The following is a 27,948-nucleotide window of genomic DNA, read 5'->3' as shown; positions in this document are numbered from 1 at the left end:
GGCTCCTTCCTCGGCGGCGAAGCTGCCTGTGGCACCGGACGCGGCGTCAGATGGTTCTGGAGATCGGCGCCGATCTTCGACTTCGGCGGAGGCCATGTCGACTCCGCGTATCAAGGAAAGACTACATTCGAGGAGGCGTGCTCTCCGTCTTTTGGAAGAGCAGGAATACCAACGAGTCTTGGAGGAAGGAGAGGTTGAGGACTCTGGTGATGGACTGCATGGTCTGGATACAGCCAGTGGGCTGGATACTTCCCCTGAGTGGGACCTTTCATCTCCAGGGGAATATACGGAGGAGGCTGCTACCTTTCACGCTGTGGTGAGGAAGGCTGCTAACTTTCTGGACCTGCCTTTGCCGGTGGCAGAGGCGAAGCAGAATTTACTAACTGAGGTACTGCATCCGGCCTCTGCTGCAGCGGAGCCTCTCTTGCCATTTAATGAGGCTTTGCTTGATCCGGTGTTAGAGGTGTGGAAGAAGCCAGTATCTTCCTCGGCTGTTCATAGGGCTGTGGCCAGGAGATATCGAGCTGCACCATCTGACCCTGGCTTTCTGTCTAGACACCCTACGCCAGAGAGCTTGGTGGTGCAAGCCTCCTGTTCCTCTAGGTCAGCGCCTGGATCTTTCCCGACGGTACCAGGAGACAGAGACTCTAAAAAGCTGGATGCAAGATTTTTTCCTCTTGTAGTTTGGCGTTGAAGGCCACCAACGCGACTTGCATTCTGGGGAGATACATCCATGCTCTCATGGACGATATTTCATCTTCATTTACGGAGCTTCCCCAGGGACTCTTGAATGTTGTCTCGGATGCCCAGGCTGCCGCAACCCAGATTATCCAGTCTGGGCTGGACACGACCGACTCGGTGGCTAGGGCAATGGGCACGGCTGTGGTGGCAAGGAGGCAGGCCTGGCTCGGTAACTCAGGGTTTTCTGCGGACGTGCAGTCGACCCTGTTGGACCTCCCGTTTGATGGGGACAAACTGTTTGGAGCCAAAGCAGATTCGGCCTTGGAGAGATTTAAAGAAAGCAGGGCCACAACCAAATCATTAGGGCTGCAAGCACCTTCTTCTTCTGCCTCCTCCAGATTTTTCAGGTGGTTTCGTGGATTTGGGCGTCGCTCTTCCTCCTCTTCCTTTCGGGGGAGATTCCAGCAACCCACCTCTTCCCTCCACTATAGATCATTTAGAGGGAGGGGTAGGGCCCGCACCAGAGGAGCCTCTCAGCAGCACTCAGCCTCTTCCTCGTCCTCTGGAGGGGTGCAGCAGGGAAAGCAGCCTTAGGCTTCCACCATTTCCCACTCACTCCTCTCCTGTAGGGGGGAGGTTACGCATTTTCTCCACAAGTGGGAGACTATTACATCGGACACTTGGGTTATCAGTATTGTGGGAAAAGGCTACACCCTTCCCTTTCGGGAGTTTCCGCCCCCCACCCCGCCCCACCCATCTTATTGTTCAGAAGAACACCTCCTGTTGTTAGAACAGGAGGTTCAAGTCCTCCTTTCAAAGGTCGCAGTGGAGTTGGTCCCAGAGCAGGAAAGGGGTCGAGGTTGTTACTCAAGGTACTTCCTGATTCCCAAGAAGGATGGTCGGTTGAGACCAATCCTGGATCTGAGGATCTTGAATTGGTTCCTCAAACAGGAAAAGTTCAAGATGCTGACCCTAGCTCAGGTGCTTTTGGCGTTGAACAAAGAAGATTGGATGGTGTCTGTCGACTTGCAGGATGCTTATTTTCATATCCCGATACTCAAGTCGCACAGGAAGTATCTCCGGTTTGTGGTAGGGTCGCAGCACTATCAGTTTGCGGTCCTCCCGTTTGGTCTTACTTCAGCACCTTGAGTCTTCACGAAGGTGATGTCAGTGGTTGCGGCAGAGCTCAGAAGGAAGGGGATAGCAGTATTCCCCTTACTTGGACGACTGGTTGATCAAAGCCAAGTCTCCGGCACTTGTGTCGCATCATCTGCAGTCAACAACCCAGTTGTTCGACCTGGGCTTTTCGACGAACGTGCCCAAATCTCACCTGGAGCCCTCTCAGCGCCTCCTGTTCATAGGGGCAGTACTGGATACGACATTGAATCGAGCCTTGCCTCAGCGGATTCAAGATATTCAGGAGTTGGTTCCAATGTTTCGAAATGGAGCGGTAGTTCCAGTCCTCAAGGTCCTTCGTCTGCTCGGTCTGTTTGCCTCCTGCATACTGTTGGTCACGCATGCTCGCTGGCATATGAGGGCTCTTCAGTGGTGCCTCCGAAGGCAGTGGTCTCAACACAAAGGAGATCTAGAAGGTGCTGTCAAGATCTCCAGAGATGCTGCTGTGGACTTGAAGTGGTGGATTGCGGGCAACAATCTTTCACAAGGAAAGCCGTTCGCGCAGTCACCACCAGTGACCACGGTCATAACGGATGCTTCCACTCTAGGGTGGGGAGCTCATCTGGGGGATCTGGAGATCAAAGGGCTTTGGTCTCCAGAGGAACAGATTTTTCATATCAATCTGTTGGAGTTGCGGGCTGTACGTCTGGCTCTCAAGGCCTTCCTCCCATCCCTTCGCGGTCAGTCAGTACAGGTCCTGACGGACAATACTACCGCGATGTGGTACATAAACAAACAGGGAGGAGTAGGGTCGTACCTTCTCTGCAGAGAAGCTCTTCGACTATGGTCCTGGGCAGAGGACCATCAGATTTGCTTGGCAGCAAATCATCTGGCCGGGGTCTTGAATGTACGTGCGGACAGTCTCAGTCGCCATTTCTCGGCCGACCACGAGTGGCGTCTCCTTCCAGATCAAGTCCGTCTAATCTTCCAGATGTGGGGGTTTCCTCGTATAGATCTGTTTGCCACTCGGGAGAACGCGCATTGTCCGTTATACTGCAGTCTCCAGTATCCGGTGCAGGGGGTTTGGGGGACGCGTTTCAGAGAAGCTGGTGCGACCAGTTGCTTTACGCGTTTCCTCCCATACCCTTGATTCCTCGAGTGTTGAGGAAGATTCGCCAAGACCGGGCCCAAGTCATCTTAATTGCTCCGGATTGGCCAAGGAGGGTGTGGTACTCCGACCTTCTCCAACTCTCGCTGTGCCCTCCGCTCCGTCTCCCTCTCAGGGCAGACCTCCTCTCGCAGTCGCAGGGGCAGGTTTTACACCCCAACCTCCAGAGTCTGCACCTACATGCCTGGAGATTGAACGGGGCAACCTGAGTTCCTTCTCTCTCCCGCCTGATGTAGAGGATGTTATATTAGCGGCCAGGCGACACTCCACTAAATCTATCTACGCTAATAGGTGGTCTAAATTTGTTATGTGGTGTGGAGAGAGACAGATTGATCCCTTACATGCTCATCTGTCAGATGTTTTATCTTTTGCTTTGTCTCTAGCGCAAAAAGGTTGTTCAGTGGCTACCATTAAAGGTTACTTGTCTGCCTTGTCAGCCTTCATTTGTCTGCCAGACCAACCTTCGCTGTTTAAGTCTCCTATTGTTCTTAGATTCTTAAAGGGTCTTCTAAATAAATATCCTCCAAAACCATTCGTTATGCCACAATGGGATTTGTCCTTGGTACTGACTTTCCTTATGGGGTCCCCTTTTGAGCCTATGCATTCCTGTCCCTTAAGATATTTAGTTGTTAAAACAGTTTTCCTGGTGGCCATAACATCTGCAAGGAGAGTGAGTGAGTTGCAGGCTTTATCAGTAAAACCCCCTTATACAACTTTTTACGGGGATAAGGTGGTGTTGAGGACCAAGGCTGCTTTCCTCCCGAAGGTTGTTTCACCCTTCCATTTGGCCCAGACGATTACTTTGTCCACGTTCTATCCTCCGCCTCATCCTTCTTAGGAGGAAGAGAGACTACATCGCTTGGACCCAAAGAGGGCGTTAAGCTTCTTCATTGATAGAACGAAGGATTTCAGGCTGGAGGATCAGCTGTTCATCTGATACGTGGGCAAGAGGAGAGGGAAGGCAGTCCACAAGAGAACACTCTCCAGGTGGGTTGTTCTTTGCATTAAAATCTGTTACTCTTTAGCAAAGAAGGATCCTCCTGATGGTATTAGAGCTCATTCCACCAGAGCTAAGTCGGCCACTTCGGCCTTGGCCAGAGGTATTCCTGTGGTCGACATCTGCAAGGCCGCAACTTGGTCGTCCCTTTTCACTTTTGTGAAACATTACTGTTTGGACTCTGAGGTCAGAAGGGACGGCCATTTTGCACGGTCAGTGCTGCAGGATTTCTTGGTTTGACCGTTTAGGCACCCACCACCGGGCGTGGTACTGCTTTGGGACTCTATTCATTAGGTGAGGAATCCACAGGTAGTTGTATCCATCAGAAGAACGAGTTACTTACCTTCGGTAACGACTTTTCTGGTGGATACATTAGCTACCTGTGGATTCCTCACGGTCCTGTGGAATCCTAGGAGTCTCCTACGAGCTGCCCCTCAATGGTTGCTGGTTTGCAGGAGGGTTAGTGCCCAGAAAGGCCACCAACAAGCACTGGCAAATGTTAGTAGGCACTAAAGATGTATTTGCAAAGTTGTGGGTACAAGCAAGGTCCAGGGAACCTTCTCTTGAGGGGGAGTCGGGACAGCCGTCATCACGCAGTAAGGCCAGAAGAAGTTGTTGGAGCCCCCATGAGTGATCCGCAGGCAATGGACACGGAGTCCCAGGGAAGCCTCAGCAGCACAAAAAAAGAAGTCCCACGTGGCAAGAAATACAGTTAAGAGACTGATCTTCGAGTTGCAGAGTGCTGGAGGCTGGGGCTTCTAGTTTCCTGAAGATTTCCTGGAGGAAGAGCCCGCAAGCCTTGGCAAGAGCAACCGTTGCATTGCACAGGGGTTCCAGTCCAGCGGCAGGGGCCCACTGTCTCCCAGTTTGCTCAACAGACAAGAGGACCCATAGGAGGCCACAGAACCACCACCAGTGATGCAGAACCTTTCGCTGTCTGTGGAACATCAGACCCCACCAGCCAGTCTTGAGGTGCTTGTGGTGACTTCTTCACTCCAAGGGAGATTCTTTCCTGCTTCCAGGTGCAAACAGTCCTTGTGACCCTGGAGGATGCACAGCCTTGGATGTTGCAGCATTCTTGCAGGATTCGGAGAAACAATGTTGCAATAGGAGCCTTCCCACCAGTAGCGGACATGTTTGCAACGGTTCCAGAGGCCAGGAGCAGATGTCATGCAGAGAGTTCCTTGTAGATTCTTGCTTGATCAATCTGAGGAACCACCCGCAGGGGAGCCCCTGAGTAACCCTAAAAGGTGTTTGGACATGGACGTCATCAATCTAGCTTAACAGTCAGATGCTCGCAGGGGCCTCTGCACATTTTGATTCCAAGATGGCAGAATCAACTGGCAAACTGGCAGAGCTCTGTGCACCTCCCTAGGGGAGGAGCTGGACAGGCGGGTGATCACTCACTTGTTCTTTGTCCAGATTCATGCCAGAGTGGGAACTGAGATTTGCTGAACTGGGGCAAACTGCAGTATGCATGGAGCAAACCAAATGTGCCCTTCAAAGCAGTATGGTGGCACTGAGAGGCCACCCCACCCCAGCCCTCAGACTCCTATTACACAGGGGGGAAGTGGTCACACCGCTCGCTTGCAGGAAATCCTTTGTTCTGCTTTTCTCTACGTGAGCAAGGCTCACCAGCAGGAGGACGCAACAGTGTCTGGGGTCAGCAGCAGCATGGGCTGGCAGCCAGACCCCATAATGCTGCACAGGCAGAACTGGGGGTCCTCCAAGGACCCTTTAGTGTTACAGGGGATCATGCAACTAGCACTGGAAGTTGCATGATTCTAATACATTTGATACAAAACATGCCTAGATTCCGAGAAGCCATTATGTAGTTGATCCACTCATGTTGACCAGTGTCCACTACATACCTTAAGATGGCTTCCACACATTTACACATCCCAGGGAATGGAGTTGGGGGTTTACAGGGGTACCCTGCTCATGCAAGAGTACCCTCACACGTAGGGACATGCACCCTGCCCTTGGGCTGAAGGGCCTACCAGAGGAGTGACTTAGTCTCTAAGTGCAATGAACAAGATATAAGACAAGCCTTATATCTTGAGTGAAAGGTGCATGCACAATTTCACACAGGCTGCAATGGCATGTCTTCAGACACAGTTTGCATGGGCTCCCATGGGTGGCATAATACATGCTGCAGCCCATGGGGGTCCCCTGTTGTACCAATGCCCTGTGTACCTAAGTACCATATACTAGGGACTGACATAGGTGCACCAGTATGACAATTGTGGGTGTACCAGCAACCAAATTTAGAGGAGAGAGCACAGACACTGGGGTCCTGGTTAGCATGATCCCAGTGAACTACAGTCTAAACATACTGACTTCAAGCAAAAAGTGGGGGTTAACCATGCTAGAAATATGGTACTTTCCTACAAGCCTTAGACCTAAAGGACGCCTACTTCCACATTCCCATCCAACCTGCACACCGCAAATACCTAACATATGTGGTCGCAGGAAAACAAAATTAATTCAAGGTTCTGCCTTTCGGGTTCACACCCCCTCCCAAAGTGTTCACCAGCTACCTAGCCGTAGTTGCAGCACATCTCAGAAGACAATTGTGGCAGAGCATGTGTGTTGTTTTCTCCCCAATAAATGTTTAAGTAGTCACACTGCATGTGCAGCCCACACCCGCTTCCTGCGGTGGGTGCCTCCCCATCTGGGCTAGGGGCAGTACCATTCCTTCCCATTCCTGAGAGTCATCCCTCAAAAGTTCTTCTGTTCCAATTGCTTTCATTGGCTTTAATTCCACCCAGGCCCATTCAGCCACATTTTTAGACCATGCCAGGATCATGGATTCCAGGGAGGACGTCCACCAGATAACAACCTTGAGCTTAACCAAAGGCAGCTGCAGCTGTGCAAATCTATAGCGTATCTTCCCATCTTTGGGGCTCAGGAGACATTTAAGTAGGCAATGTTTGGCTGTGGCCTCGAGTTGGATTCTAGTTGTCCGTCACAGGCAATAAACCACCCAATGCAACTACTAGGCTTTCTTGCTACATCCCCACATCTTGTGGGTGAACCCTGAGCCTCCCTCACAATATCTTGGGCAATCATCCAATTTGACTCGAGCATTCCTGGACGCCACCTTGACCAGAGCACAGGTCTTGTTCCATTCCGCATCGGATGTGGTACACAGAGTGGCCATTGAGCCTTAAGAAAAACATTACCAGCGACTGCTCAGGTTTCAAATGAAATCGGTCAGTATTATGAGAATTTTCTATTGTGTAAATCACTTATTCCAATGTGTTTCCTGTCCTCTGCTCTCTGCAAAACCTGCATATCGCTATTGTACACCAGGTCATCATGCCGTCTTTCCTGCTAGATCAGGCTTGTTTCCATTGCATTGCTCTGTGCTTAGCATTCTGCTATTAAAACAGATAACAAAAACTCTCCCAGTTTTTCCTCAAGGAAAACTGGTTCTGCTTATTAATAATGAGTATTTGTTTGCCCAGGTTGCTAGTTCATCTTTTCAGAAGAATTGCTGCTTTTGTTTTGAAATGCTATTTTGTGCAGCCTTTCACAAGAACTTTACTCTTGTAATCCATGGGATTATGTCGAGTGTCCAGCAATGATCAGTATTTAAACCTTAACTATGTTGCTTGCTGAATAGGGTTTTTTGAGAGAATGAAGAAAAAGATATGCTGTTATTTTGCTGTCCGTTATGTTGTCAGTAGTGATCACAAGTTTCCATTACTTCCAGTTCTGTCTTTCTCTGTCATGAGATCTTCATTCATAATCAAAAATGCTGAACAGCCCTGTCCATGTCTTGGATCCAGGAGCACCTCTGCTACAAAAACCTCTCCAAAAAAGTTTTCAACTATGTCTATCTTTATGTCACGTTGACAGAATTATATTTTTCATTTAGCATTTAAAATTAGAGTAGGAAATTGAGCGATGTAGTTAACTTTAAGGAGCTCAAAATGGAACAATGGCACCTTGGATGTAGCCAGTGGAACACCATGCGCTGGCAAACTTCCAAAACAATAAAATGTAATAATTCCAAAAGATGCTTGACGTGGACCTCTGGTTGTCAAATCAAGTTTTAATGATGCAACAGACTCCTCTCCTGTAGCTGCATGCTGCTTACCCCTAAGGTATTCCTGGTGGAATGGATGACTTTACTATGCATATGCCTGCACTATGCAAGGTAAGTATAGATAATGTAAGTAAAATCTCTCTATCTTTCTGTAATAGTTAGGATGGTGTTTCCATAGGAAATGGCTCTGTGGTTGTCTATCTAATACTTTTGGTTTTATTTGACGAATCTCCACCAAATCTTTTTAATTTTTTATTTTTTAAATGTGCTCTTTTTTGCTTAGCTCCTTCCTGTTAGGTTTTGGAATGATCTGTCAAGTGAGGGCTCAGAAAAAGGGGCGGTCATAAAATGCCCATTCAATTTCTATATATTTTTTTATTTTGCTAGGGCCAAAATGACTGAACGTAATTAAACCAGATTTGGCAAGATGCTAGACCTTGGTCTCAAAAGCATCTTTTTTGTGATTTGGTGTAATCCGTTGACTAGTTTTCGAGCAATTAAGGCTAACGAATATTTTTATATCTGGAGGGTTGGGTTTGTTGGACTCACGAGAGTCTAGTGACCACAGCTTCCAAAAAAAAAAAAAGAGCATTCTGATTGGCCAAGGTGGGGCTTTTTTTTTCCCCCTTCTCCGCCCCACTCCTGCGCGAGTGAGGGTCCTGTGTGAGTAACAACTCTGATTCGCAACATGAAAGAAAATGTTGATGCAGCCATTACAGGTTTCGTAGACTTAAGGACCAAAATTGATTGATTTATTTTTGCCTCCCGCACGGTTGGGGGGGGGGGCAAATTAGCGGTTGGCATTTTTTTTTTAGTTTATTGCTAAAATGGCCCCTGGAGTGGGTGAGGGCCCAGGGGTCGAAATATTTATTTGGGGAGAGAGGGGTGTATAGGGCCCCTCTCCCCAAGCCGATTTTGGCCCCTGGTGCCCCATCCCACTCTGCCTGCTCCAATTATGTGTCCTGGGGAGCCCACTCCTGCAACAGTCCATTTTCCAACAAGATCACAGGAAGGTAAAAAGGTGAGTACTTCCACCCAATGGGAGCTGCAGAAATGCTCCCACCGGCTGGGAGCACACATTTTTTTCCATTCTTGAGCTCCTACTGGCAGGGATACAGATTGTTCCCACCCAGCGGGAGCATAAAAAAATACCTACTCCCATCAGGCAGGAGCAATGCCAGCTCTACAGCACCTAGGATGACTCAATGCAGGGCTACTGGAGTCCTGGGGCTCACTCCTGGGCCCCCAACTTGTTTTTGTGGGACCTCCTGGTGGGCGCTGGGGCATCCACCTAAAGCGCTGGGGCATGGGGTCCCCCGGGCCTGTAAAGGCTTTGGGAGGGGGGCTGCACACACCCCTCACTCCATAAAAAATGAATACGGCCCAGGGGCATGGGGTATTATTAAAAATTTTAAAAAAATAAAAAGAATTGCTGGCATCCAGGATGGCAGGGGCCACTGGATCCCTGGGGCTCCGCCTGCAGTCCCCAACAGAAAACAAGCATATGGGTGTCCTGGGTGAACACCAGAAACCCAAAATCAAAAAAAATAATCAAAATATTATTCACTGCTCCTTTCAAGGAACACCCTGTAATGTCCTAGGGCATTTAGGCATATTGGCCTTCATTACGAGTGTGGCGGTCTCAAGACTGCCACACTCGCGATGGCGGTCAGACTGCCGCAGACAGGGCGGTGTGACCGCCCTATTATCACTGTGGGGGCTGACACCTCCAGCCTGCAGCCTGGCGGTTCCAGCGGTTATAATCCGCCAGAACAGCATGGCAAGCACTGGTGCTCTGGGGATTACAAGTCCCCATTCGCCAGCCTTTCCATAGCAGTAAACACCGTCATGGAAAAGCTGGCAGAATGGAGGCATCGGTGGGGCCTGGGGGCCCTTGCACTTGGCATGGGCAGTGTAGGGGCCCCCATGCACATCCCCATTACACATTTCACTACCTAAATTGTGGGCAGTGAAATGTGCGACGGGTGCTATCGAACCTGACGCACCACAACATTGCCGCCAGCTCAATTACCAGCCGGCGTTAATGTTGTGATAAGTGTTCCACTGGGCCAGCAGGCAAAAACGCAGTTTTCTCCCACTGGCCCAGCGCAACACTCCTAATATGGCAGGCAAAAGACCTCCATTACTAGCGGTCTTTTTTGCCTGCAGCGGCTTCGGCGATCCTGGGAACGGACCATTTTGGGGGGGGGGGGGGGGGTTGGGGGAGGCAGTTGCAGTGAGTGCAGCAGCCCCTTAGCAACATTTAAAAAAAAAAAAAAGAAAACCATTTCTCCTGGGTCATTGAATCTATGATCCCAGGAGAGCTTACCATATCTTTTTTAAAGCACTCCTAGCTGAAACTCTATGATCTTTAAATGGAGTGCTGACCCAAACACCCCCACCCCCCCGTATTTTTTGGGTCGGTTCCATGACTTCAATATTCTTGAAAAGTCTCAAATAAGTTGTTTATTGATAAAGCATTAATACATTTTTAATTACAATCACTTTATTAAACATTGAACTGTGAATTAATAAATATACATGTTCATTGTAATTATTGTCACAAATGCTTTACAAATGTTAATATTCTGACCTCTCATTTTATATTTTAGTGTTCTGACCATTAAACAAAGTCAGTAGCCCTGCCTTACTTAAAATTACACCCCTTATATTAAGGTGTGAGCATCCGGGAGCTCTACCTCCAGGCCCTGGACCAATGCCAGCAAGGGCCTGGCCCTTGCTCAGACCCAGGCCTTGGACCATGCACAAAGTTGGTTGGCTGCCTATGGGGTGTTGGGCATAGGGCCGGGATACAGGCATGCTGTGCTCAACGTGGGATTGTCTGGCCATGAGGGGTTGGTTGCCGCGCCTGGCCACACAACAGGCCCTGTGCTGAACCCCACACCATACACTGTGAGTTGGGCATCATATATGGTAATAAAATATTACTTTGGCAGTTGCATGAGTTATAGTTACTTAAGATAAGTATAACTGGTGAATTTCAACAGTTTTGCAAGTTTAAAGTGGTATGCTTAACTGACATTTTCCCCTAACTGTAACATCCCTCTAACTTTTTTTGATTTAAGTGAAAATGTGTAGTTTTAAATTATTATTTTTTTTCTTCATGGGGGGGGTGTTTTTAAAATGAATGCATTTGTTCTTTTTTGTTTTTTAAGGGGAACCCACTATATATTTTTAATTACCCTTAACACAATTTACCTCTACCCATCCCTAAATCTTAAAAATATCCTTGCCATCCTATACTCCTAACCATCTCTAAACCATATGCTCCGACCCACCCCAAACGCAAAAATTACCCATGCCACCCTATACCCCTACACCCCAAAATTACCCTTACCACCCTATACCTCTACCCACCCCTAAATTTAAATAATATATATATTTAGATTTACCTTAATTATACTCACCTTGTGTGGTAAAGGATTATTTATAAATGCATTGCATGGTAAACACTGTTTGTTAAAGGCTGTTTCCCTTCCTGAAAGCATCCAGCATACTTCAAAAATCTGGTTAGCAGGAATTATTCAACCTCACCTTGTGCAGCAACTCGTTATTTGGCTTTCATGCAAGCCCAATGCTGGTTTTCTCCTGTTCCCGACTGCTCTCACTTCTGTTGTTCCCCCTGAAAAAACCTCATTATCACCGGAATTGGGAAAGAAGGTTTCTGTGCAGTTTCTGCATGCAAAAAGGGCAAATATGTGTTCCCTGTACTTTCTGGTGTGATAGAATTGGGTGAAGCATACAGTTCAGATCCATACTCGATCTGAAGATGACAAATGGATGAAGCACTACACATACAGAATGTTAACAATCGCACAAAAGGACTTGTGCTCCATGCTTAAACCTTTCAGTTACAAGAAAAACGACTCAAAATCCTATTATTCTTTTTTCTGGCAAAGTCTGGAAATCGTGTCAATTTCACACTTAAAAATTGTCCATGATTAAAAAAAAAAAAAATATATGAACTACAAGTAATGTCTTCTTTCCCATCACTTACCGTTCACAACAAACCTCTAAAATAGCTTAACTACAACAAATTTCTAGATTGTATTATGCATTATCCATCTTGATCAGATTCCTAATGTAAATATAAGCACCAGCGGAAAGAATTAGGAAGATAAAATGTTATTTGTAAATACCATGAATTGTTTTTTTTCATTTGTAGCCTCTTAACAACCTTACTAAATGAAGATTTGTTTTCATGTTGGATGATGCATGATGATTGTTTTCCTCTGACAAAGAATGTTCACATCAAATTCTTACTAGGTTTCTTCCTTAATTACTGTGTACTCTCATTTGTGAAGCCCTTGGTGCTCTCCTGTCCTCCAGCTCAGTATCAAGACCTTGTCTGTCCTATTTTAGCACCGTTCCTGGCTGCCATTCATATGGTAAGAACCAAACCTTTCTTCCCTGAATGTTGTTGAATCTCACAAATGCAGATTTTCGTGGATTCTGATCACTCTACAGTCATTCCTGTATTTTGTTTGTTTTTCTGAGAATATTTTCATAATTGCTAAAAAGGTCCTGCCAAAGCCATATATATTGTTTCCTGTGAAGAGGTTTTCCTTTCTCTCTTTATTTTTTGTGCGTTTTATTTAGCTATGTTTTGTTGGAGACTGCATGTACTGGTTGGCCCTAGCCAGGGAGAAACTGCCACTCCCGTCAGGGGTTGGTGATTACACTTGCTCTATAACCTGCGCTCACCCTGGGTAACTTGGCACAGAGCAGTCAGGCTTGTCACAGAGGCAACGTGTAAAGCAATGGCACAGCACTTCCCCACCACACTGAGCCACACAAATGACTTCACACACTGTGTAGGTATATAAAACAATGTTCAATGGCATCTGTCGCTGTAGATACACATGTTCTGCAAAACTCGCCATCTGGTGTTGGGTCGGAGTGTTACAAGTTGTTTTTCTTCGAAGAAGTCTTTCGAGTCACGGGACCGAGTGACTCCTCCTTCTGTCTCCATTGCGCATGGGCGTCGACTCCATCTTCGATTGTTTTCTTTCCGCCATCGGGTTTGGACGTGTTCCTGTCGCTCCGAGTTTCGGAACGGAAAGTTAGTAAATATCGGAAGATTTTCGTCGGTATTGTTGCGTTCGGGATCGGCGTAGTTAGATTCAACACCGCATCGAAGATCGACGCGCTCCGGTGCCCTTCGGGGTAGTTTTCGATCCCCCGTCGGGGCCTGGTCGGCCCGACCGCGTGTCAAACAACGCCGATGGAACGGACCCCGTTCCGTTTTTGTCCCAAATGCCACAACAAATACCCGTATACAGACCAACATTTGTTCTGTAACCTGTGCCTGTCACCTGAGCACAGTGAAGAGACTTGCGAGGCCTGTCGCGCGTTCCGGTCCCGAAAGACACTCCGTGACCGTCGAGCCAGGAGACTTCAGATGGCGTCCACGCCGACAGCGCACCGAGAGTTTGAGGAACAAGAGGAAGAAGAAACCTTTTCGATCCACGAATCGGACTCCGAGGAATTCGACGATCAAAGAACCGTGAGTAAGACGTCGAAAACAACACATAAGAAAAGTGACAAGGCCCAGGGGACGCCACTGCCACCAGGCCATGGCTCCACCCATAAATTCGGTGACCGACCATCGGCACCGAAAAAGGCCCAAACAGTGCCGAGATCGTCCGACTCCGCTCGAGACACCGGCACGCAGCCTTCTCTGGATCGAGAAAGTGCTGGAGAAAAGCAACGACACCGAGATAGCGGTGTAGAAACGGCTCGACGCCGAGACAGCGGCACCAACGAAGATCGACGCCGAGAGGTTTCGACTCCAAAAAAAGAAAAAAGCCACCTCGGAGCCGAAAAAAGATACAGGCAGGGTTTCGGTGCCGAAACAACCCGTAACCGACCCAGGTCCAGGCTCTTATACAGAAGAGCAATCACTGTCCTCTCAGATGCAAAAGCATAGGTTTGAGGAAGAGCTGCAATCCACCGAAGTGGACCATACGCAAAAACGTATTTTCATACAGCAGGGAACAGGAAAAATAAGCACCCTTCCCCCTATTAGGAGAAAAAGGAGACTGGAGTTTCAAACAGACCAGGCGCCACAAACAAAAATGGTGAAAAAGGTGACTCCGCCACCCTCTCCTCCACCTGTAATTAACGTCTCACCAGCGCAAACTCCGTCACATTCCCCGGCTCACACCACCATGAGCCAAGGTGACCAGGATCAAGACGCTTGGGACTTATATGACGCCCCAGTGTCGGACAACAGTCCGGAGGCATATCCAACAAAGCCCTCACCACCAGAAGACAGCACAGCATATTCTCAAGTGGTGGCTAGAGCAGCACAATTCCACAACGTAAACCTCCACTCAGAACAAGTCGAGGATGACTTTTTATTCAACACCCTCTCCTCCACCCACAGCTCCTACCAAAGCCTGCCTATGCTGCCAGGTATGCTTCGGCCCGCAAAGGAAATCTTCAAGGAGCCGGTCAAAAGTAGGGCAATAACGCCAAGGGTGGAAAAGAAATATAAGGCACCTCCTACAGACCCTGTTTTCATCACCACACAGCTGCCACCAGATTCTGTCGTAGTTGGAGCAGCTCGGAAAAGAGCCAACTCCCACACATCTGGGGATGCACCACCCCCAGATAAAGAGAGCCACAAGTTCGATGCAGCTGGGAAAAGAGTCGCAGTACAAGCTGCAAACCAGTGGCGCATCGCTAACTCTCAAGCACTACTTGCGCGCTATGACAGAGCCCATTGGGATGAGATGCAACACCTCATCGAGCATCTACCCAAGGAACTACAAAAGAGGGCAAAGCAGGTGGTTGAGGAAGGACAGAACATATCAAATAACCAGATACGATCCTCTATGGACGCAGCAGACACAGCTGCAAGAACAATTAATACATCTGTGACCATTAGAAGGCACGCATGGCTAAGAACGTCTGGGTTCAAACCAGAGATACAGCAGGCAGTGCTCAATATGCCATTCAACGAAAAACAACTGTTCGGACCAGAAGTGGACACGGCAATCGAAAAACTTAAAAAAGACACTGACACTGCTAAAGCCATGGGCGCACTCTACTCCCCGCAGAGCAGAGGAACCTACAGCACCTTCCGCAAGACACCCTTTAGAGGGGGGTTTCGGGGTCAGGCCACACAAGCTAGCACCTCGCAGGCAACACCATCCAGCTACCAGGGACAGTACAGGGGAGGCTTTCGGGGCCAATACAGAGGAGGGCAATTCCCTAGGAATAGAGGAAAATTTCAAAGCCCCAAAACCCCTACAACCAAGCAGTGACTCAGATGTCACTCACCCCCTCCACACAACACCAGTGGGGGGAAGAATAGGTCATTACAAAGCATGGGAGGAAATAACTACAGACACTTGGGTCTTAGCAATTATCCAACATGGTTATTGCATAGAATTCCTACAATTCCCTCCAAACATACCACCAAAAGCACAGAATTTATCAAAACAACATTCCGAACTTCTGGAAATAGAAGTTCAAGCACTATTGCAAAAGAATGCAATCGAATTAGTACCAAACACACAAACAAACACAGGAGTCTATTCACTGTACTTCTTAATACCAAAAAAGGACAAAACACTGAGACCAATCCTAGACCTCAGAATACTAAACACCTACATCAAATCAGACCACTTTCACATGGTCACGCTACAAGAAGTGTTACCATTGCTAAAACTACAGGACTACATGACAACCTTAGACCTCAAAGACGCGTATTTCCATATACCAATACATCAATCTCACAGAAAATACCTATGGTTCGTATTCAAAGGAATACATTACCAATTCAAAGTATTGCCTTTTGGTTTAACAACCGCACCAAGAGTCTTTACAAAATGTCTAGCAGTAGTGGCTTCACACATCAGAAGGCAGCAAATACATGTATTCCCGTATCTAGACGACTGGCTAATCAAAACCAATTCACTAACAAAGTGCTTACAACACACAAATCAAATCATACAAACCCTCTACAAACTAGGTTTCACCGTCAACTTTGCAAAATCCAACATTTTGCCGTGCAAAGTACAATACCTGGGAGCCATAATAGACACAACAAAAGGAGTAGCCACTCCAAGTCCACAAAGAATTCAAAATTTCAACAAGATCATACAACGCATGTATCCAACGCAAACAATACAAGCAAAGATGATATTACACCTCCTAGGCATGATGTCTTCATGCATAGCCATTGTCCCGAACGCAAGACTACACATGAGGCCCTTACAACAGTGCCTAGCATCACAATGGTCACAAGCACAGGGTCACCTTCTAGATCTGGTGTTGATAGACCGCCAAACTTACCTCTCGCTTCTATGGTGGAACAGTATAAATTTAAACAAAGGGCGGCCATTCCAAGACCCAGTGCCACAATACGTAATAACAACAGATGCTTCCATGACAGGGTGGGGAGCACACCTCGATCAACACAGCATACAAGGACAATGGAACGTACATCAAACAAAACTGCATATAAATCACCTAGAAATGCTAGCAGTTTTTCAAGCATTAAGGGCTTTCCAACCAATTATAACTCACAAATACATTCTTGTCAAAACAGACAACATGACAACAATGTATTATCTAAACAAACAGGGGGGGACACACTCAACGCAGTTGAGCCTTCTAGCACAGAAGATATGGCGATGGGCAATTCACAACCACATTCGCCTAATAGCGCGTTTATTCCAGGGATCCAGAATCAACTTGCAGACAATCTCTCTCGAGATCACCAACAGGTCCACGAATGGGAAATTCACCCCCAGATTCTAAACACTTACTTCAGACTCTGGGGAACACCTCAAATAGACTTGTTTGCAACAAGAGAGAACGCAAAATGCCAAAACTTCGCATCCAGATACCCACACAGGCAGTCCCAAGGCAATGCCCTATGGATGAACTGGTCAGGGATATTTGCCTACGCTTTTCCTCCTCTCCCTCTCCTTCCTTATCTGGTAAACAAATTGAGTCAAAACAAACTCAAACTCATTTTAATAGCACCAACTTGGGCAAGGCAACCCTGGTACACAACACTGCTAGACCTATCAGTAGTACCCCTCATCAAATTGCCCAACAGGCCGGATCTGTTAACACAACACAACCAACAGATCAGACATCCAGATCCAGCATCGCTGAATCTAGCAATCTGGCTCCTGAAATCCTAGAATTCGGACACTTACAACTTACCCAAGAATGTATGGAAGTCATAAAGCAAGCCAGAAGGCCGTCCACTAGGCACTGCTATGCAAGTAAATGGAAGAGGTTTGTTTGCTACTGCCATCATAATCAGATCCAACCTTTACACGCAACTCCAAAGGATGTAGTGGGTTACTTGCTTCACTTACAAAAATCTAACCTTGCCTTCTCTTCCATTAAAATACACCTTGCGGCAATATCTGCATACCTGCAGACTACCTATTCAACTTCCCTATATAGGATACCAGTCATTAAAGCATTCATGGAAGGCCTTAAAAGGATTATACCACCAAGAACACCACCTGTTCCTTCATGGAACTTAAATGTTGTCTTAACAAGACTCATGGGTCCACCTTTTGAACCCATGCACTCTTGCGAAATACAGTTCCTAACCTGGAAGGTTGCATTTCTCATCACCATTACATCTCTAAGAAGAGTAAGCGAAATTCAGGCGTTTACAATACAAGAACCTTTTATACAACTACACAAAAATAAAGTCGTCCTAAGGACTAATCCTAAATTTTTACCAAAGGTTATTTCACCGTTCCACCTAAATCAAACAGTGGAACTACCAGTGTTCTTCCCACAGCCAGATTCCGTAGCTGAGAGGGCACTACATACATTAGATGTCAAAAGAGCATTAATGTACTACATTGACAGAACGAAAAACATCAGAAAGACTAAACAACTATTTATTGCATTCCAAAAACCTCATGCAGGAAACCCAATATCAAAACAAGGTATAGCCAGATGGATAGTTAAATGCATCCAAATCTGCTACCTTAAAGCAAAACGACAACTGCCCATTACACCAAGGGCACACTCAACCAGAAAAAAAGGTGCTACCATGGCCTTTCTAGGAAACATCCCAATGCAAGAAATATGTAAGGCAGCCACATGGTCTACGCCACACACGTTCACCAAGCACTACTGTGTAGACGTGCTATCCGCACAGCAAGCCACAGTAGGTCAAGCCGTGTTAAGAACATTATTTCAAACCACTTCCATTCCTACAGGCTGAGCCACCGCTTTTGGGGAGATAACTGCTTACTAGTCTATGCAGAACATGTGTATCTACAGCGACAGATGCCATCGAACTGAAAATGTCACTTACCCAGTGTACATCTGTTCGTGGCATCAGTCGCTGGAGATTCACATGTGCCCACCCACCTCCCCGGGAGCCTGTAGCAGTTCGGAAGTTAGCTTCAACTTTGTACATTTGTATATATATTATTTTAACCTTAAATAGGTACATACTTAGTCACTCCATTGCATGGGCACTATTACTACAACACAACTCCTACCTCACCCTCTGCGGGGAAAACAATCGAAGATGGAGTCGACGCCCATGCGCAATGGAGACAGAAGGAGGAGTCACTCGGTCCTGTGACTCGAAAGACTTCTTCGAAGAAAAACAACTTGTAACACTCCGACCCAACACCAAATGGCGAGCTATGCAGAACATGTGAATCTCCAGCGACTGATGCCACGAACAGATGTACACTGGGTAAGTGACCTTTTCATTTCAACTCTCACATTGTCAACACAGCCTGAGTGTCATGTAAATCTAGGCATAAATCACTTTTTGCAATAGAATTCGCAATGTTAGTGTGTGTAACACCAATGACAATATGTACAATTGAGAAAACAATACTTTCCCCTCCCAGCACACTCATTCCAGGGCCAAAGTTGTCAGCACAAGGCCCATCCTAGAGTTTACCAACTTCAATGTAACATGTAAATTCAGTGTGCACCCTGGTTCCCAACTCTAGCAGCAATAGGTACATATAAGGTTTGGAACAATTCCACATAGCACTGCGGCAAAGTCGTAATGCCAGCCTCCGGAGTTCACTGGGAGAAGAATGTGACAGCAACACCACTGTACTGCCCTCACACTCGCCCTCACTGGCTCCAGCATGTCCAGGCTATGAGTCTGCTCCTGCACACACACTTGTACGTACTCGCTCCTGATACAGTGGCCTGATATCTGGCTAGTGGATGCCACTGTTTGCAGGCACCCTGGGTCCCAAACTGCCCTCCACCCACCAACCAGCTTCAGCTATCCCGCCCCACAGTGAACCCCAAAGATTAAGTCAACCTTCCCCTGGATACCAGGCCGCTCGTGGTCAAAGTCACACTTTGCAGGATCCCAGGGACAAGGATGAGGGTAGGTGGGGGAGACCGCAGCCTATACATCAACAATTAGCTCCCAGTAAGTTCACTCAGAGGTCTGCAACACACTGGGAAATGGGTCACTGCGGCCTCACGCTAGCCACCGCTGCGCCCAGGCAGATAATCTAATGTTACCAAATAGTTATCAATTTCAGCAGCGAAGGTGCACCATCAGGTGTGTTGACGAGTCAAGAGGCGCCATGTCTGGCGCACAAAGACTTGAGTTGCAGCAGAAGGTTATGATCCCACATAAAAAATACTCAGTGCTGTACCGCCACAAAAATGAGGCACGTCTGGGGCCTGACGACCTGGGTCGCCCCGACCATACGATCACTCCAAAGACCATTCCCAATGTGGTACCTCCTGAGAAAGAGGCACTAGTCTGGTGTGTGATGGTTCGAACTACACCAGACCACCTCTGATGCTCCGACGGAGAACGTAAATCCCTCACACCACTGGAATGAAGCACAATGTCCAGCGCACAATGACTTGGGTCTGTCTAGACAATCGTCACGTAAGGAACTTTGTTTCCGTACCTCCCTGGAATGAGGCACAACGTCTCGTATGTGATTTCTTTAGTCACACCAGACTCTTGGTCACACACTTTGATGCAAGTTCAGCCATGCCATATGAGGCAGAGTATAGCACAACTCCGTGGCACCCCCACCTCCAAGGGTTACCACCTGTGAACGCAATGCGTGTGTGGCCGAAGGTCACACAAGAGAAATGTGATGCACTCGACAACCGCAGGCCACAAGGGGTGATCCCGTTTACACCACAAGACATTTCGGCTTGCAGTGCTCCCCGCAATGAAGGGCAACTCAACTGAAGGGCATGCAGTATTTGGCAAGCTCCACAGCAGGCAATTCCAGACTCAATACTTAACCCATGCCGTTGTGCCAGTTGGAGTCCAGCATACGATGTAGGTGCAGAAGAGGGCACTGCTATCCAGATGATAAAGGCAGACCATTTAAGTCCCTCAGAGGAGGTCTTTGATGTCCCTGAGAACTCAGCAGAGAACAGGGGGCAGGCCACCCTACCCTTGGAGAGCACATTTTATGTTACTACATAGCAGCAGGAAGTCGGCGCAGTCCAGCCACAATACAGGAAGGGTGCGCAAGGGTGGGAAGATCCCTTCCTCGGACCATTATCCTCCTGGGCACAACTGACTACTCTGGTCATGTGCACCACCCGGTCCAGCAGTATGGGTCTCACTGCACTGTAGAAGTAGCTCTCACTTTGCTGACGGTTAGTACCCCCAGTTATACTAAAGTGTGCCTTTGAAATCCGGGGTGGTTCAGATGGTTCTCCTTTGAATCACAGATGTCTCCCCTAAATTTCGTCCCTGTCTGCCCCAAGGCCATGGAATGTATATCATTCTCTTTAGTGGGATCATGCTTTGGCTCTGAGAGGCAAAGTGTCAGAAACGTCTCCATCCAGTAGATCTATCCCGGGCCCCAAATGGCATGGGGGGGTCTGTCGTTCTGCAAGACCAAGTTTTATAGTGGTCGCTTGGGGAATGCACAGATGTGCTCTTCCTGCGCAACTAGTGGAATGAATCTGAATTTACTGGACGCACTAAGCATAGAACCTAGAAATGCCCACTTCCTACAAGTGGCATTTCTAGGGCATTAATAACAAAACCACCTTTACCATCAGAGGGGATTTGTCATTCTGAATCTATTGATAATAAATGTCATGAGGACCAAATACGGCTTTCTCCCATGTTACCTTATGGGCAGCACTCATAGGCAGTACGAACACGCATCTGTATCCCGCACTCCCTGATCACGTGCCCTGGTGCACACACAAGCCTGCAGAAGCAGGCTAGACACTTAGGTTAAAGCCTCCTCAAGAGGCAAGTACGCTTATAGTGACCTGCGCGGTCAGTCTTGGTTCTTACTTTAGAATACCCACAAACGCGTGTGTTCCAGATCTAGTATCTATATAGGAAACCACCTGTGTGCCATTATGCACACACGGGCTAGTACCAGTTACAGGTGGATGGAAAGATGGCACCGGCACTTACACACTTTACTTACAGCAGGAAAGTGCCCAAGGCTAGTAGGCCCCTTGTGAGAACCAGCAAAACGTCCTAGAGAAAAGCAAAAGATCTTGGAAAATCACTGCCTCCGCATGTCAAGTTTAACATGTTTATTCTGTCTTAAAAATCAGTGGCCTTCACCACCTGTTGGCAGGCGTTGTGGGGGTGTTGAAGCCTTACTCATTGCAAGAGGACTCTGTTTACAGGGGTTTGTGATAACTTCAGTGGGATAATAATCAATGCAACATGTGTTAGTCAAATTGGAGGAAAGACCCGAGTTGAGCCATTCAGTGTGTGTCAGGCAGACAACAGTGAGGGGAATAGGAAGCTTTTTCCTTAAGATTAACAGAGAAGGGCAGACTCTGAGATGCAGAGTGTTAGACCTGATTCTTTTTAGGATCTTGCTCTGAATGAGATGCAAGTACCCCAGCAGCCAGGCGAGGTATGTAGGCTCCACAGAGATCATAAGAAGGTATAGATATTTAGACAACTAACCTATTTGTGACTACTTGTCACTGTTGTCTTTCCTGTGCTCACTAACATGGTACTCAAATGGCTAAGGGCCCCTGGGCCTCATACTGCATCCTAGTTTCTCATTCTTTGGGGGCTTGTTTGTGGGATTAATACTACAGAATGTTACCGTTTATACCTTGTCGAAATAAGCTAATAAAATAGATGACTTTCTAGAGAGACATGTAAATTATAGAGGAATTGCAAGATGGCCATAAGTGTTAATGTAAGGAACAAATAATTAAATATGACCTGACCCTTGGGAATTGTTGGGCAAACCAGCAGTATCGGCCTTTTGTGTGGATTTCTAATCTGAATTTCTCCCAATGCCAAACCCAAGTTTGAATTTGATGTTTGAGAGGTCCAGGGCTGAACGATGTTCACAATTTATAGCTGCTATTCTTTTCCTTGACCCATGGGCATTATTTAACATACAATAACTTTGATGGATTCTTTTGAATGTCCACGTTTGCTCCAGATAGAATGCCTTTGTATCCTTCCGTACAATTTGGCTTTGGAATAGAAGCCGGTGGGGTGCATTAGACACTGAAACAACTATAGTTCATTAACTGCCCTTTGCTAGGATTCTGAGGCCTTAGCATGGAGGCACTGCTCTAATCTTTAAACAAGAGTTAGGAAATGTTATCATATTGAGTACTAAAACAGACCAGTGGGCTTTGAAGAAATATTAATGTTGTTGGCATTGTGTAACTGAAGATCCACATGCTGTGCATACTCCTGCCATCTATTGTTGGGCTCAGACGTGTGCAAATGATTTTACTTCGAAGAAGTCTTTTCAAGCCATGAAGTACATTGACTCCACCCATTGCTGATACTGTGCATGGGCTTCGGCTCCATTGTTAGATTGTTTTGTCTCCACAGTCACTTCAGACGTTGCCCTTCAAGTTTTTTCTCCACAGTCAGTTCAGATGTCTCCCCTCAAGCTCTGCTTCAACACTGCGTGGTATTCTAGCAAGGCCTACTTGGATCCCATCCTCGTCTGTAAAAACTGCAATTGTGCTTACTTGTTGGTTTCTTCTGTTGCATACCCCTTTGACTTGACTCCCCAGTTGGACAACTTTGACTCCCCATTCAAGCTTTCATCACCTCCTCAATGTAGGAGAATCTCCGAGTGATGAAAGGACTTTATTTTGCATCTGCCCGAAGCATCACTCAGAATATCCAAAGACGAACCTTCACCAAGTTTGTGATGTCTGCTTGTTCCCTGAACACCAGGAGGACTCTTGTGCAGCATGTCTTGCCTTTCAGAATCAAATGTCACTCCAAAACTGCTGAGCTAGTCATTTTGCCTCAGCTTCAATTGTGCACTGTCAACAGGACTCCCCCCAACTTCGTCGGACACCAAGATACTGTTTCCCTTATTGAGAGCATCCAGCATGCTTTAAATGTCTAGTTAGCAAGAATTAATCAACCTCACCTCAAGTGGCAACTCATTTGGCTTTCATACAAGCCCAATTCTGGTTTCCACCTGATCCCGACTGCTACTTTAGTACATGCAGCACTCTCAAATGAGGTCACAATATAGCAAAAAGCACACGAGAAACAATTGCAAATTGACTGTCTTCATGTATAAGGCGCTCCCTTCTATTGTTCCATCTAAAATATCTGATTTTCACTAGACTTGGTAAAGCATGTTTTAGTGCAGTTTCTGCATAAAAAAAGTAATATGCATTCCCTGTACTTCTGGTGTAATAGATGTGTGTGAAGCAGGCAGTTCACCAACAGCTGGAGGCCTCCGGCACTAAGATGGTGTTCTGGCTCCAGTGCCAAGAAGGATGAGCCCTTGCCAGTGCAGCACCGTGATCGAAAACAGCTGCAGCGACTACTAAATTCCCACAGGCTACTACTCACACTCCAGGGATGCTAGAGCTGCAAGCTCACATGGCAATCCTGGGGTCTCAGGTCTGCCACTGCCACAAGTCTGTGGTCGACACTCATTAGAGGAGTTGACCTGAAGCTCAAACAACCCCCCCCCCCCCCCCACACACACACCCCCCCACCCCTCCCCAACTTGGGTGACAAGTCCTCCTTGAAGCCTCAACCAGCACTTAAGCTCAGGCCTTGAAGACATCCATTGGATTCAAGGAACTCCTATTTGGACGATTGACTGTTCAGGAGTGTAGTGCTTTCCTCTTATTTAGTTTCTAAGCACTAACATAACACAACAGAAATGCACTTCTGAGGTCAAAGAAGACTTTTATTGTTGTTATATGAATGACGAATTAGTAGCTTTCAAGTCCGCGTTAATCAAACAAAATATATCAGTTTGCAATATACACAGCAGGTTATATTTATAAGATATTGAATGCAAAGCAAAACAAATACTTCACCGTGTGGGAACTATTCACAGCTTCATCTTTCTAAGGTCTGCAAGCTGAGGACCCCTGTCAGCCGCGAGAAAGAGAGATTCATCTACCCACACGGGATTGCTGGCAGCCTGCGCCAAGCTCCAGCACGAGGTCCGGCAGATTCGAATCTGACCCTCTGCAGCCTGTTACATTCGTTACAAAGGTGTGCCCCCTCCTCTCAGACCTGGGAAACTGAGCAAGCCTTTTGGAGACTGGCCAGGTCTCCAAGACTACTCCTGTTCCCAAGCTCAAGGGAAGAGAAACGACGCCCATGTACTCTCTCTTATCAGGTCTAGTCTACTGTGAGAGCAAAACATCTTGGTTCTCTGGTGCAAAAACACAGCTTGGAAAAATACAGCTTAGATTCTCAACTGCCATGTCTAACTCCACGTTAAAGGCAATGGGCAGCTAACCTAAATATCAAATGCAATGTCATGTTAAAGGCAATAGGCAGCTAACCTAAATATCAAATGCAATGTCTAGTGTCATGTCAAAGCCAATAGGCATCTAAGCTGAATACAAAATGCAATGTCTTATATCATGTCAAAGCCCATAGGCAGCTGAGCTGAATACAAAATGCAATGTATAATATCATGTCAAAGCCAATAGGCAGCTGAGCTGAAAACAAAATGCAATGTATAATATCATGTCAAAGCCAATAGGCAGTTAAGCTGAATATCATGTCAAAGCCAATAGGCAGTTAAGCTGAATACAAAATGCAATATATAATATGTCAAAGCCAATAGGCAGCTGAGCTGAATACAAAGTGTAATGTATAATATCATGTCAAAGCCAATAGGCAGCGGAGCTGAATATCATGTCAAAGCCAATAGGCAGTTAAGCTGAATACAAAGTGTAATATATGATATCATGTCAAAGCCAATAGGCAGAATATCTAATAGCATGTCAAAGTCAATAGGCAGCTAAACTGAATACATCATGTCAAAGCCAATAGGAATGCAATGTCAAAGCCAATAGGCGTCTAGACTGGATACAGCATGTCAAAGCCAATAGGCGGCTCAACTGAATACAGAAAGTAATGGCTAATGCCATGTCAAAGCCAATAGGCACAATACAGAATGTAATGACTAATGCAATGTCAAAGCCCATAGGCGGCTCAACTGAATACAGAAAGTAATGGCTAATGCCATGTCAAAGCCAAAAGGCACAATACAGAATGTAATGACTAATGCAATGTCAAAGCCCATAGGCGGCTAAACTGAACAAAACATACCATGTGCTACTGGTGAACATTGAGCAACTAATATGCGCAGTGGTGAAACACAAAGTCATTGGTCAAAACAAAACTTTATCAAATGGCAGGACATTCCGCCCTTTGACCAATGAATTTTTGTTTCACATATCTCATATTTCCAAAAAAAAAAAAAAAAAAAACATCAGCACAAAAAAACATTATGATCAAAGCAATTCCTGTAAAGTAATAGAAGTGAATTAACACATTGATTTCATAACCTTTCACATCAGATACATCTACATAGAAAAGACTGGGCAATTATATATATTTTTTTTCTGAATGAGTCTCTAATTCAACAGTGTTAGCAATTTGATGTGGCATGAGTTCTGCTCATGTAAAGGTGCACGGTCCACCTGAAAGGTTTTCTGGAAGGTAAGCAAAAGTCAGAGTTCCATACGAGAGGGGAAAGAAAAAAAAAACACAGCAAACAAGTTGAACTTGAACTGAAGGCGCAGTTTGCGCAAAATGGATCCATGGTGCTGGCACTTTACTCAGCCAGGTTCAGGTTGGGGATTCGGTCCCTTCCCCGATCCCACACGCACACACCGGAAGGGGGACCACGCAGCACACTCAGGGACAGTGGCGAAACGTGGTCGGATCTGCAAAAGAAACAAGTATGACTTTTCTTGCAAATAACATTTTTCATTTAAACTGCACCCTTCCTCTTTCTTTCCCTGTTTTATAATCAGCAGGACGTTTTTGGGGCCCTTTGTTATATTTTCTGCAGGTTCTGGAGGGTCACTTGGGGCTTCAGCCCACACATCAGTACTGAGGTTTTTATCTGCTGCGCCACAGCTTCCTTTTTCTTGCACTGTCAGAAGGGCTGGGGCAGACTCATTCTTTACCAAACCTCCATTCACTGCACTTTTGTCAATTTGGGCCATTCTGTCTCCAATTTGTATGAATGAATCAGATTCTTTTCTAGGTATCAGCATAATTTCGATTTTTCCTTGGTAATTTGCAGCAATCACTCTCCCTAAAACCTGATCAATTTGCCATTTCTGTTCTGGTAACTTTCCTCTCCCCAACTGCTCTGTGACTGCTTGCATGACAGATTGCTTTTGTGCGTGCTGCACAGTTTTTATCAAATCTAGGGGAATGTGCATCTCTCTCATCTCTGCCCACCTGTAAGTGGCCTTTTCACATTTCTGGGGCACCCACATAGCCATCCCCACTAAGGCAGAATTCTGGGTGAACACTTCTCTCTCTGAATTTTTCTGATTAACATCTGCAAGGTAATTGAACCAGTTAGGTACAAGCCATGTGGCTAAAACATTATCAAAGAACCAAAAATCAGCGTAAAAATGACACATCTCACGTAGCTCTTGCTTTAAAATCTGACACACATTATACAACTCTGTTCCTTCTACGGTGCCAGAAAACAACATTTCAGTCAATGAATCATCAGTAAAACAAACATGCTTTTTATCTTCAGTAGACACGAATTCAAAGTGTGCACACAATTTCATTGGTAACTCTTTTATCTGTGGTACTCTAGCCCTGTCTTGCAAGTACCAGATCCATTGTATGATTCTAGCTAGGGGCAGTATTTTCTTCCCTTGTTCTTGAATTACATGTACATAAGTATTTCCTTCTTGCACTGCGCAGAAACCTAAAGTCTGCATTATTTCATTTGCCAAATCACAAGCGCGCAACTGCATATAATTTTTCACAGTGACCATATACAAAAGTGTTAGGATTTCACTCAAATGAGGGCTATTCTTTTTCCAAAAATCAAACAAGCTAATGAAACTCGGTGTCTCTTTCTCTAAAATCTTTCCTTTTACTTGGGCATTTTGCAACGGTAACTCGTAAATCACATTCTGGGCTCTCTCGTCCCTGTTATCAGTTAAGGAATGCATTTTGGCTGCCAAAAACCCTGGCTCACACGAAAACTCAGTGCAGCTCGGAGCTGTCTTAACCCCCTCATTACTGGAATGGGACAAGAAAGATTCTTCAAAAACAGCCTTTTTATAACTTTCAGTCGGGCTAATTTGCTCACGTAAATTCCTATTTTCATGTTCCAACTGCCTACATTTCTCCTGCATTTCTCTGTAAGCAGATAAAGGTATCCAGACCTTTCTGTCATCATTACTTCCAAAACACACTTTTTCTACATATATACAACGGGAATTATTTCTCAAAACAACATCAGGCATTTTAGCTACACATGCATTTTCTTCTGTAATTCCCCAAACAGAAAACAATTCACAGTTTTTCTTAGCACCATCAGGCAGTTCATCAACACATGTATTCTCAGACATGGTCTGCCGTGCTACTGTGATTCTCCAAACAGAAAACAATTTCTGTAATTCTCCAAACAACAAAAAAACAATTACACTTTTAACGTGTGCACTTAGAAATCT

The 27,948-nt window shown here is 46.2% G+C and overlaps 1 protein-coding gene across 2 annotated transcripts in view; it reads left to right on the top strand.

Annotated features, from left to right (window-relative positions):
* The window catches only part of LOC138296808 (exportin-5-like), a 1,097,230-nt gene that overhangs the window by 817,777 nt on the left and 251,505 nt on the right, over positions 1-27,948 (top strand). For both annotated transcript variants that reach the window (XM_069236256.1, XM_069236254.1), the window contains exon 24: positions 12,328-12,425. In XM_069236256.1, the coding sequence (XP_069092357.1) occupies positions 12,328-12,425 (98 nt within the window). The remainder of the gene's footprint in view (positions 1-12,327; positions 12,426-27,948) is intronic.

This window comes from Pleurodeles waltl, chromosome 5, assembly GCF_031143425.1.
Source record: "Pleurodeles waltl isolate 20211129_DDA chromosome 5, aPleWal1.hap1.20221129, whole genome shotgun sequence".
NCBI lineage: Eukaryota > Metazoa > Chordata > Amphibia > Caudata > Salamandridae > Pleurodeles > Pleurodeles waltl.
Note: the sequence above shows the minus strand (reverse complement) of the source record. Positions and strands in the feature narration are given on the sequence as shown.